The 12,305-nt window shown below is 52.1% G+C and overlaps 1 protein-coding gene across 1 annotated transcript in view; it reads left to right on the top strand.

The window, feature by feature from the left end:
* The window catches only part of OSBPL10 (oxysterol binding protein like 10), a 309,953-nt gene that overhangs the window by 262,812 nt on the left and 34,836 nt on the right, over nt 1–12,305 (top strand). Inside the window, exon 7 of the mRNA XM_078432426.2 lies at nt 11,116–11,265. Within this exon, the coding sequence (XP_078288552.1) occupies nt 11,116–11,265 (150 nt within the window). The remainder of the gene's footprint in view (nt 1–11,115; nt 11,266–12,305) is intronic.

The following is a 12,305-nucleotide window of genomic DNA, read 5'->3' as shown; positions in this document are numbered from 1 at the left end:
GCTGTCGGCACGGAGCCTGACGCGGGGCTCGAACTCACGGACCGTGAGATCATGGACCTGAGCTGACGTCAGACGCTCAACCGACTGAGCCACCCAGGCGCCCCTAAATTTTATGTATTTATTTTTAATTGATTTACACAGCTACGCGTGGCTGGTGGCTCCCACACTGGGCGTGTAAGTCTAGAGGACGGAGTGAGGGTGCTGTCAGCTATAGGCTGGAGAGAGTTCAGGGTGGGGAGCAGGAGGGGAAGGGAGAAAGGGGGCAGGTTGAGGAGAGCCTTAAACGTTGGGCTGACTGGATAGTTCCTCTGGGCAGTGGGACAGCTCTGAAGACTTGTGAGCAGAGAAGGTATTTGGGGAAGAACGTGCCAGTGGCTCAATACAAGGCGAAGCATAAGAGGAGGAGTCTGGAACAGAAGGAGAATCTGCAGAGTGTCAGGATCCTACGGTTACGTGCCTAGGGCCTCGAGTGTGATGGCAGAGTGAGGACAGGAGGGATGTGTAGCCCAGGGGGCCGTCTGGGTGGTGGGGCGCTGGGAGGTGTCTGTGCACCTGCAGGCCTCCCGTCTGGATGGGCAAGGAGGACGGTGAGCCAAACGGAGTCAGGATGCTGGCGGGGCCCTTGTGAGGTGTCTGTCAGATCTGAGAGGAGGGAAGGTAAGATGATAAAAGCTTTCTCCCCCTCGAATGCTACCTGCCCGAATGAGCCTCCGTAGCTGGTTTATGTTGCCCATGGCTTACTAAAAGAATTCCATCTGCAGGCACTTCTGGCCAGTCACGTTTTGCTTCTGGTTCCACCTGCTCCCTTCGGTGCTCACTTGCTTACCTGCCTGCCACCATCGTTCTGCTTCCCCTGGGATTCCCGGGCCCCTGCGATAGCTCACTGTTGGATCCCACGAATGGGAACCCCAAAGCGAACCACTGTCTGCCCAGCAAGGCCGCAGCTTCCAAGAGGACTAAGCCCGTTTCTGTGTTCCTCTGCCGTGCCTCGCGGAGAGCCTGACACGCCTGTTGACGGAACGAAGGACGCGGACGTTTGCGGAACGAAGGAGGGACCCTTCCTGGAGGCTGTAGGAGAGATCCATTTCCTTGCCTTTTCTGGCTTCTAGAGGCTGCCTGCTTTCTTTGGCTTGTGGCCCGTTCCTCTGTCTTCAAAGCTAGCCGTTGCTCTCTCCCTGACCACACTTCCCTAGGCACGCCTCCTTCTGACCACAGCCAGGGAAGAGTCTCCAGCTTTCGGGATTCCTGTCATTTTACTGGATCCATTTGGATAATGCAGGACTCTCTTGTCTCAAGGACCTCAATCACCTCTACATAGGCCTATTTTTTGTCACAGCAGGTGACAAAATTCACAGGTCCCAGGACTAGGATTTGGACCTCTCGGGGGCACTGTTTTTCTACCACAGACAGCTCAGGGAGAGACGGTGAGCAGGCAGTGGATGCACGAAGCCGGAGTTCAGGGCGAAGGCTGAGTTTGAGACAGACATTTAGAGGCCATCAGTGAATAAATGGTTGAAAGGCATGGCGTCAGGTGGGCTCTTCGAGGGAATGAGTCTAGCGATAAGTCCAAAGCCATCTGCCACCTGGCCTCGGCCAGACTGCCCCGGCCAGCATGCCGCTCCTTCTGGTGGAATGTCCCCTCCTTTCTCGGCTGCCCCAAGCGTTGCTCTTTGGTGACGCTCATCTCAGAGTCTGCCTTTCTGGTCACCCAGGCCACGGCCTTCCTTCTGCCCTCGTCGTGTCTGACTTTACATGATGCGTCCTTTTATTTATATGTTTGTTCTAATTTTTTAGGTAACAGCTTTATGAGATATAATCGACATGCCATGCCATTCACTCATTTAAAATGTTCCATTCCATGGGTTTGGGTTTTTTTTTTTTTTCCAGATAAGTCCATGTTAGAACATTTTCATCACCCCCAAAAGAAACCCCATACTCTTTAGCTGTCACCCTTATTCTACCCCTCCTTCTAGTCCCTTCCAACCACTAACCTGCTTTCTGTCTCCATACATCCGCCTGTTCCTGTAAGTGGAACCATGTAATATGGGATCTTCTGTGACTGGCTGCCCTTTTCATTTTGTTATTATTTTTCAAGTTCATTTATTTGGAGAGAGAGAGAATCCCAAGCAGGCTCCACTCTGCCAGTGCAGATCCTGACATGAAGCTCGATCCCACGACCTGTGAGATCGTGACCTGAGCTGAAATCAAGAGTCCGACACTTAACCCACGGAGCCACTCGGGCACACCTGTCCTTTTTATTTTAAATCTGGATTTTGTCCTTGCACGCTCAAGTTGTCCCCGTTTTTCTTGTTTTGTTCGTTCATTAAAAAAATTTTTTTTTTTTTATTGAGCACCTTTTATAAAAACCAACCCTTGTTTTGAGACTCTAGAAACGAAAGGCCGAAGGAGACAGGAGTTCTAACGCTGTCGTGAAGGAGTTTCGATGAGGCTAAGCTGACGAGCACAGGGCCACTCCGTCCCACCCCTCAGTTCCTAGCTGATGTTACTGATTGATCACGGCGTTCTTTCTCCCGGAGCCTAGAGGTGGCTTCTAGGTCCACATCAACCTGGAGCTCTAAGTAGCCGGTCCAGATAATCCGTGTTCCTCTACTGAAAGAGATTGGACTTCCCAGTTCCAGCGGGAAAGCAGATGCGCAGTCGCATAAACCCAGTCGGGGCGCGCCAAATCGGGTGCCTCCAGGGTGCCGAGGAGCTCCTCGTTAGGACGGAGGGGGCCACGTCTGCCCCTGTGAAGTGTGGCTGAACTGAGTTTCAGAGGATGAGATGGAACTTAGAGGTTCCACCCAGGGCCAGGGGAGAAAAAGATCCATGGCCTCCTCCAGCGGGTCACCAGCTGGTCAGATGCAGAGACCAGGTCTTCAGCATCCTGTATCTTTAGTAGCCGATGTGGGCGTTGGAGGCAGTTCGGGGGATGGTAACTCTTGCAGCCCTCGTGCCTGTTCGCCCTTCAGCCCGCCTAGAGGAGGCCTTCTGTGTCTTAAACCGTTGCTTTTCCTCACGCCAGAGCCTAGAGATGCTAGAGTGGCTCTCGGAGGGGTTTTGTCCCTCCCTTTCCTGGGCCTTCTAGAGAACTTGGGTGGCTCCTGCGTGTGCCGCGCTGTGACCCTTGCCGCTTTGTATTTGTCTCCTGTGGCTCCCGGACCCGCATGTGATTTGTTCCGGAATTTCTATGAGTCCCTTACTGGTGCAGCCCTAGATCCCGGAAGTGATGCTCCCTCGCGGCCAGGGCCGTGGACCGTGTGGGGGACCCAGACCTTGACGGCCCCGGAGCCCTCCGTGTCCTCGTTGTTGGGGGGGGGGGGGGGCTGACCTACCACGGGAGCCCGTCCAGCATCACACAGCTTCTGAGGGATGGCGAGGGGGACGCGGGTGCCGTGGCAGTGGCTTCTAGATCAGCACTAGGCTCAGTGCTGGGCTCAGCACTCTGGGCTCAGCACTTTCTGTGCTTTGTCTTCTGTAGGCCCCTCGGCAGTCGCCTGAGGTGTGGGGAGTTCCGCCTCCATCTCAGAGATGAGCTGGAGCCTGACAGGCGGAAGGTAGCGGATTCAGGATTCACATCCAGGCCATCGCTCCGGCTTCGCTGCGGCGATTACGTCCTCTGTTTTCGTGCCCTCCCTCTTCTCCTCCTTGAGACTTTGACCCCAGTGCTCACAAGCCTCCTGCGAACTTGAGAGTGTGGCGTGTGCTGCTCGCGGGCCTAGGGCCATGGTGATCGGTGCCCCGCAACCTGGCATAGCTTCGTTTTTAGGGAGTCTTGGCGAGCTCTCGGCTGGGCCGCCGATCCCGTGCCGGCTTGGCTTGCGCAGTGCTCGGCTTTTGCCGATCGACGTAGTGTCATGACGCACGGGACGCAGCGCTTGGCTCTTGGGCCTTCTCGTCACGTATGTGCCCTTCCCTCTGTTCCCGGTGGCCGCGGATGCTGGAGGGGCTGAGGCGTGGATTGTGGCCTCCGGGCGCCTGCTTTGACATTGGCACGCTTGCTTCCCAGGTCCCCAGCTGCAAGACCGTCGCCTCCCCCTTCGCTGCCGCTGCCGCTTCCTTCCCTGCCTTGGACTCAAGGTTTTCTTTGCTCCTTCTCAGTTCCTTTCTTTCTTGCTTTCGTTGAAAAACGGTTTCTGAGCAGCTCTGTGGAATGAGAAAAGGCCTGATGTTATTTGCCGTGAACGCCTCTCGCAGATATTTTTTGAAAGAACACCTGTCGCATCCTCTTGGCGTAACTGTGCCCGATTATCTTGGCTGATGACGAATGCCCCCTACTCCCTCCCCTCCCCGGAAGTGACTTCCTTCTACCTTCCAGGGTGTCTTTTCTTTAAAATGAACCTTTCTGCAGGTTGGCCCCTTTGCTCAGGAAGAGCGTCTGTCCTTCCAGTCTGTGCGAGCCAAGTGTGGTAAATGTGTGTGTATGTGTGGTTAGAGCAAGAAAGCCAGCGCGTCCACTGGGAGGCAGCAGAAGGATTGTGATGTCAGTGGCAACCAACTCAGCGTCTCCAAAATGGCAGCGGGGACAAGCCCGCTGTGTGGACATGGTTGTGCTTGAAGCTGTCAAGGATTAGAGCCAACTCCTCCACTGGGTTGCCCCCCGCACAGTGGCCTCATTGTACCTACCTCCAAATGGCAAGATAAGGTCCCCCAGATACGGTGGCGGCCTGCGAGGCACAGCTGGTCACCCAGCTTTGGACGTGGCTCCACAAAGAAGGCAGTACACGCGAGGAGGCTTCAGTGGCCGCCCTGCGTCAGGGCCACGGGGCGTCAGCTGCACAAGACATCACCTGAAGACATGTGTCTGACGTCACGCCGTTTGGTATGACTTCTGACAGAGGAGAGCATCTTTCCGTTCACCCGGGAGACCCTCCGCTCAGCGAAGATGGCCTACTTTGGGGGACTCGGAAACAGGCACAAGAGAGACTCTACTGGGGAAGAAATCCCACCTGTGCTAAGCGCGGGAAGGACAGTAGGTCATCAGGAAGAGCCGTTTTACGTTTCTGTGACACAACTTTATGTCTGTGTGTGTCCTCAGGGGAAATAGTTTTTCCAAGCGTGTGATACAGTGAGTGCCTTGCACTTGAGAGTCATGTGATAAAAATGTCTTACTGGGGAATGAGGGAGAAAAACGCCAAGTGAAATTTGCTGGACTGCTGGCCATCTTTGTATGCCCCATGCTATGCTAATGCTATTCTATTGACTTGCGTGGGAAGTTGGACCGGGTCTTCAGAAACAGCTGTGCCGGTGTTCATGACCTTGGCTATTAGATGGGGCTCCTTGGGCTGTAAAATTTTTATGAATGTGAAGATAAACAACGAGGATCAAGTAATGATTGTGATAATTTGGTTAAATATGCTATAAATATTGGAGTGAAAAAAATGACTAGAGATAAAAGGGACTTAATACTTGGTTTTATGGATTCCATACAGGTCGTCAACAACGGTAACACCGTTATCATCAGAACAAAAAAATTGTTTCAGTAGTTGGTCCTGGGCACTTGTACCTCTTAGACACTCCGAACTCCTTGCTTGTCTTTTAATATTCGCTGTGTTTGTCGCCTTTCTCTGTCTTCCATTGACCTCTTCTTCCAATCTCTCTGAACCCCCCTCAACCTCTATCCATGGTTCAACTTGACATTTCCTATTTTTTCTAGAACCTCTCATTTTCTAGCAAACCAATGTCTATTGCCTCCTGTCTGTAAAGTAAGCAAATGTGTGTTTGTCCTGGTAGCCATTATTGCATGTTACTGCATGTTCTGTGTAGTAGCAGAAGCAAGAAATAAGTCATGTAGGGGGACACCTTGTTGCCCGGTTGCTCCTTTGTGCTGCTGCTGCTGTATATCATAAGGTTTCTCTCATTTGAGGGTGGATATCTGAGGGTGGTGCTTTGGGTCTTCTCCCCCACCGTCCAGCTTTCTGTGACCCTCAGACTATCAGATGTTCTTTTTGACACGGCTGGGTTTCCCCATTTTCGCCATAAAGACGATATCTGGACAATGTTTGGTTCTTACCATTCAATACCAAGGTTCTTGGGTCTGACTCAGTTTACCCTGTGCCTAGGTAACAGTGTGGGGGGAGAGATGCCAGCCTCTCAAAATGTTGGGCTGCAACATGATTGCCGATGGAATAGAATTTGACGTCGTTGTCTAGCTGCCTGTATTTTCTGTCCTTGGTCGGGTAGACTTTTAGGAGAGCTGCAGATCACTTGAACTCAGTGGGTATGTTTTCTGATGAAGATATTCTTTACTTAAGAATACCTGTTCTAGGGCACTCATATGGGCGACAGATGGCAGCAGGTGCCCATCTCAATCTTTGTCACAGTGGAGCCCACCTACCTGCATGTCGGCGATCTAAGGGCTGTAGCGTGGCCTTGATCCACGTTCAAGAGTAAACAGTCGTCTTTAAAGGTCGAATAATGTAGCCACCTAGGCTTCTCTCATAATGCCTCAAATCTAAGGATTCAGTCCTTTGTATTAAGACACTAGGTTATTAGACATTTACAAATAAAGAGAATGTTAGTAGATCAAACTACTCAAGTTGGCCTCAGCTCTCTGAGAGCCAGTTAAGCAAGGAGGAGAGATTGCCGTGAAGAAGGAGGGCTGGGTTGCATGCACTTTGTCTGAGGAAGGGGAGCAGGTGCAGGTGTGGGGGTGGAGTGAGACCCGTGGCAGGGAAATGAATGGACCTCGAACATAAATGTCTGTTTCGTGGTTTTTCCTGGCACTGGCTCAAAATGTAGTTCAGTTACATATGTGTATTGAATAAAATAGTTTGGAATTTCCGTCTTGCTTGGAACTTGCCTTTGTATTGCAGAATTAAGAGTTTGGGTAAGAAGGAGAGGCGGAAGCAGAGTTCAGTGTTCCCTTCTGCACTGGTGTCCCCCTGGAGGAGGCTTGTTCAACCCACGTCAACCTAACCCAAGTCACGATTTTGCTTCTGGCTTTGGCCCTTGGCCGCCGCCTCACGGATGTGTTGCCCGTTGCCAGATGAGAAGCGGAGGTCTGTGGTGACATGGCTGCAGATCCTGTGACTGTCTCTGACTGGAACGCGTCCCATCCTGAGAGCCCATCTCTCTTACGGGGTCTGAGGCCCCTCGTTCCTTGAGAGGCCTGAGGTCAGCCCAGGGGCAGATCCTCTCCCGAGAATCCAAGGAGAACGTGGGCCGTCTCTCTCGAGAAAATGTCCAGATACACAATTTTTGTATCAAATATCAAAGGTAGCGGTAGATGTTTTTAGGAATGTCCAAAATGCCCAGATTAAGAACCTTGGCTCTGGGGCACAAGTCCCTTTGGAGCCACCGAGGAGTGTCCCCGAACCCCAGCCTGCTGCCAGGAAGCTTTTTCCTGTCTGTCACATTTACTCGTCCTTCCCTCTATTTGCTAAGAGATACGAGTCACTTCATTTTTGTAGCATCATATGCCCTGAAGTGCTCATGTGGTAGAAATATTGACTCATTATTTTTGTTTTTATTGAAAACCTCATTTTTCCAAAGCCTGCTTCTCCTTAAGACATATTCTGATTCCATTTTGTCTTCAGGTTGGCATACGTTTTTATGGCTGGGCTGGCTCATTTGCAAAGATCTCTGGGGGATGGCGGGATGTGACGATTGTTCTTGCTCAGTCTTAGGAACTTTCTCAGCATTTATAAAACCACGGCCCGGGTCAGTTGTCCTTCTGAGATTGAGAAACACTGGATCTCACAGCAGACAGAATTGACAAACTCTTGACCCCAAAGGGGAAGAAGTCTTTTAGCCTTTAAAATGCCAGTGAAGCCTTGTTCTTCAAATTCTGCCTTTCTTGGTGGTGCCCGTTGACAGTGGCTGCTTTGTGGATGCTGGCAGATTTGTATGTACGTTGCCAGCCGACCTCTTTCTAACAGGGTTGACCAGTCGGATACTCCTACCTTCTCTCCTCGTGCCTCCATTTTGGACCCAGCAGAGGGTGGTCTCCCCTTTCTGCAAAACACTGCGTTCCATTGTGGGTAGAATCGGGGCCTTCTTTCCTCTAAGATGTTCATTAACAACATGATAAATGTTGGTGGTAAAAAAAAAACACCTTTTTTTGTTGTTGTTGAACATTTTTTTTGATGTTTATTTATTTTTAAGAGAGAGACAGAATGTGAGTGGGTTGGGGCAGAGAGAGAGAGGGAGGCACAGAATCTGAAGCAGGCTGCAGGCTCCGAGCTGCCAGCACAGAACCTGACCCGGGGCTTGAACTCAACAAGCTGTGAGATCATGACCTGAGCCGAAGTCAGACGCTCAACCGACGGAGCCACCCAGGAGCCTCCTTTTTTTTTTTTTTTTTTTTTTTCTTAAACCCTGATTATTCACTTGAGTTTGAGTGGGAGAGGGTTTTGCAAATCCTACCGTAAGAAAACAGGCATATTCCCAGGAGTTCTGGGAGAGAAAACTATGGCTGGATCCTCGGCTAAGCTTAGGCAGTTGGCTGAGGATCCAAGCCAATGATGTGTGTCAGACTCCTCACGGCTTCTCTCCCCTTGGCAGGACCTGAGGGCCCCCACGAGCTCTGGCCTCCATTCCCCCTGGAGTGAGTCCGCTTCTGGGGCCCCTGCACCAGCCTTAATTCTCTCTCCCGTAGCCAGTGTCTCTGTGAGAGGCACCACCAGCCACAGAGGAAATGCCCTGTGGATTGAAGTAGGAGGAGCTGGAGAGGTTTGTGCGCACACTGATGCATGTACTCAGTATCTCGTGGCAGGATCCCGTAGAAAGATTTCCTGGCTGCCGGAAGTCGGGGACAAGCTGGGTCTAATTTCCGAGCATGGCAGGCAGCAGGAGGGAGTGTGGTTCAGAGATCGGTCGTCTCTGAACGCGGTGCACCGGGTGCGGCGCATTTCGTGGGGAGGATGGAGCTTTCCCTGTGTGCTGGTGTGTGCACAAATGGGAAATCACACTTTGGGAGGAAGGGATCATCCTTTGCCTCATCAAGCTTCTGGCAGCCTCACTTGAGCAAATGATTTGTGCGGACTGGGTTCAGTACCGCGTTCAATTCCAAGCAGGAGCGATTGCACTCGAGATGCAGCTACCTCTCCTGTTGAGACGTTTAAGGGCTTTGCATGCCGCCGTCCCCGCTTCCCCCAGAGGGTGCATGCTGGTAGCTCGATTTGGTTTTGATTGTCCTTTTTCCTCCCAAATCAAGATGCCCGGGGCGCTGTCCTCTTCTCCTCCAGGCGCCCCTGCGTTGAGGGGAAATCTGCTCATAACTTACCACTGCCCACCAGGTCACCACGAAGGAAGTAGCGACCGCAGCACCTTTGCCATGGGGAGGGATGGCGTCTGGGCTTTCTGACTTCAGTGGCGTCTGATTGGAACCGTAGACTCCCAGCGCAATGAGACAGGCCTCCGTTTCAAAACTGAAATCCAGAGGAGGGGGAACGAAGAGTCAGGAGGGGCAGGCTGGTGGGAGGGTGGCCCTGCTTTTCCTGGCCTTTCAGCCATTCTGGCTCAGCGGCCTTGGCAGCGGCCGGCACGGAGGCACAGCAGATGGGTGTCCAGGAGGTGAAGCCAGAGGAGAAGCGGGGTGGCCTCCGGAGCCCCTCCTTCTCCGACTTCCCAGCGTTAGAATCAGGGCAGCCCAGTCCCCGCCGACTGCATCTGGCTAGTCCTTTCTGGAGCAGGATGGGGGGCGGGGCCCCAGTTATTTCAGCATATTCCCAGCAAAACAATTTTCCAGGGACGGCAAACAACACGCATTGCGATGAGACTGGAGAACAAGGCGCACGGTGGAGGAAAACGCACCTCTTCTTGGCGGGGGGAGAGCCTACCGCCGTGGGCTTCATTCAGGTCTCCCCAGTGGTCTCTCCAGAATTGGGGGTGTTCAGAGGTGACTGAGAATAACTTGAGAAGTATGTCTGTAGAAAAATGTCTATTTCAGTGGGAAAATGTTCAAATGCCTACCCCAGGGGAGAAGAGCACCGTGTTTTCTCCGTGGAGTGTCGGTAAGGAATGGCCAGCACATGTAGGTCAGGCGGGTCAGTTACAGCCACCTCGATCACTATAAGATAACCTTTGGGTGTTGGAAGTGCCTTTAGATAGAAGGAGAGGGGCCTAATGGAGTTGATAAATCATTACTTTTTGCAGAGACGTATGGGCAAGTCTGTGTCTATTTATATTAAATACCTTGAGCTGCTGCGTTTGTGTCTACTAAGTGTATTGGCCTGACCGGTCATCGGTAATTAGAAACAATTGTGTAATGTGTTTGCAGAGTGCATCGGCTTACGTATGGACAAGCAGCGTAAGAACACAGGTAAATGTGGAAAGGGGAATTAAGCTTGCCTCTTTCAGTAGAATTCCAAGGACAACTATCCATTATAGCCAGAGTTCTTGATGTCTGGGACTTGGAAAACGTGGTGCTCAGCCCTCTTGCACATTCCGCTTGCCAATTGCCTGTTTCCTACGCAATTTGAAAAATCAGAATCCAGCAACGGAATGAATGAACTTGCATTGAGGAAAAGCAGGGTCTGTTGGAGAGCACACATGTGAGCATTGTAAAATTTTGGTGTTTCTCCTTAAATTTTTATTCTTGTCACCCTTCCTGAATTAATGCCAGCTCTGAGACTTTTTTCTTTTCTTTTTTTTTTTCCACACTTGCCGCAGCGATATTAAGTGATGTGAGTAGAAACAGTCTCAGAGTAAATTTTCTCGTCACTAAGGTAATTTCAGTCAATCCCAGGAGCATCTGCCTTTCGTTTATGAAACAGAAAAGTTTACATTAGGTATAAGGTGTTCTGCGTTGTGCAAGTTAATAGGAGAATATCGTATGGGAATAGTCCAGGTAAGGGAGCTCAGACCCATGTAGCTTCTTGAGCAGAAAACTTTTGTTGTTGTTGGGTAAGGTCCTTAGGTCGGAAAGTTTACGGATAGGGCGCATGGTGGGGAAAATGAACGGGCGTGCGGTGGGTGGCCTCGCCCGAAGGGCCCGCACCCCCGGAAAGGGTCCCTCTGTCGCCCCATATGGCTAATAGCACTGGTCACAGAGAAGCTCTTTCTGGGGCAGGGTTGAGCTCCTTCTGTCGTTGCTGAGCCTACGGGTCCCTGTGCTGTGCTTCTGACTTCTGCTGGACCAGCTGGTGATTTGTATCGATGATCTTGTTTTAGCCAAACTCGGGCCCTGAACTGGTTTTGTCCGAAGATGAGGACAGTGACACTGAAGACAAAGAAGAGACAGAACTGGGTGCCATGGAGGATCAGCGTAGTATAATTCTTCATCTCATTTCACAGCTCAAACTGGGAATGGATCTGACCAAGGTAGGTTGGCGCGTCCCACTGGATCTGCGGCCAGTGGCTTGGGTTCTGTCTTCCCTCACCCCGCCCCCCCCCCCCCCCCCCCCCCGCCAAAGCCTTCCCTGCTCTCATTCTCTTCGCCGTGGTGAGATTGGGAAAACAGAGCGGGGAAAAGGCCAGAAAGGCGCAGGTATCCCGGTTATGATGCGAAAGGATGTGTTGTTTTACGTCAGTACTCATCTCAGAGTGTGAGCCTGGCATTTGACTCCCTGGAGAAGCTGCTGCTTTAGCAGGGCAGGGAGAGCACGAGAGGAAGCACAGGAGTTGGTAGGGAAAATTCAACGCAGGACTTCTTGGTTTCCTGCTGTGTTCCAGAAAAAATTAAAGGTGTAGAGACAGATGTGGCCTGTTGGCCACAGACAGAACGGCAGGGGGAAGGAAAATGGAGGACCCAGGAGTGAGGCCACTGTGCGCCTGGCCGCAGCCTGCCGCCAGCTGGCGTTAGCTTTGACGGCTAGTCCCCAACGGCAACCTTGTTGGGGATTCAGATCCCAAGATCCACCTGCAGAGAAACAGACCTGCTGTTTGGCAGAAGGGCAGCTGACTCTCCCTGGTGCTGTGCTCGGCCAGGATTCTTCCTGAGGGACGGAGTCAGGAGAACCCAGTGTCCTGATTACTGATGGTTGAGTTGATGGGCCCATAGAGATCCTCCCTCGCCCTGAGCGGGAGCTTCCTTCTGGAGGCAAGCAGGGAAAGCGATGTTGTACGTGGCTGAAGGGTTGTGCGGTGGCATAGGGCCGGGGTGCCCAGGTGGTTGCATTTCTAGCCAGATACTGAATCCTGTTGCCTCCCTGGAAGCGTGTGGTGAGATGAGAGGGAGTGAGCAGGGCTGTAGAGGGACAGCTACCGGGAAGAGACCCGTGGTGGGCTGGGGAATGGAGGTTCTAGAACCTGAAGGCCAGCCAGACGAATGTGGACGTACTGGAGAGGGTCAACACCATTGAAGGCATCGCCCAGGGAAGGCGCCTTGAGGGTAGTTGGTTTGTTTGGCTGTCACGAATGGT

The sequence above is a fragment of the Panthera onca genome, chromosome C2 (assembly GCF_046562875.1).
Source record: "Panthera onca isolate mPanOnc1 chromosome C2, mPanOnc1 haplotype 2, whole genome shotgun sequence".
Taxonomy (NCBI): domain Eukaryota; kingdom Metazoa; phylum Chordata; class Mammalia; order Carnivora; family Felidae; genus Panthera; species Panthera onca.
This window is presented reverse-complemented; position numbering and strand designations above follow the sequence as displayed.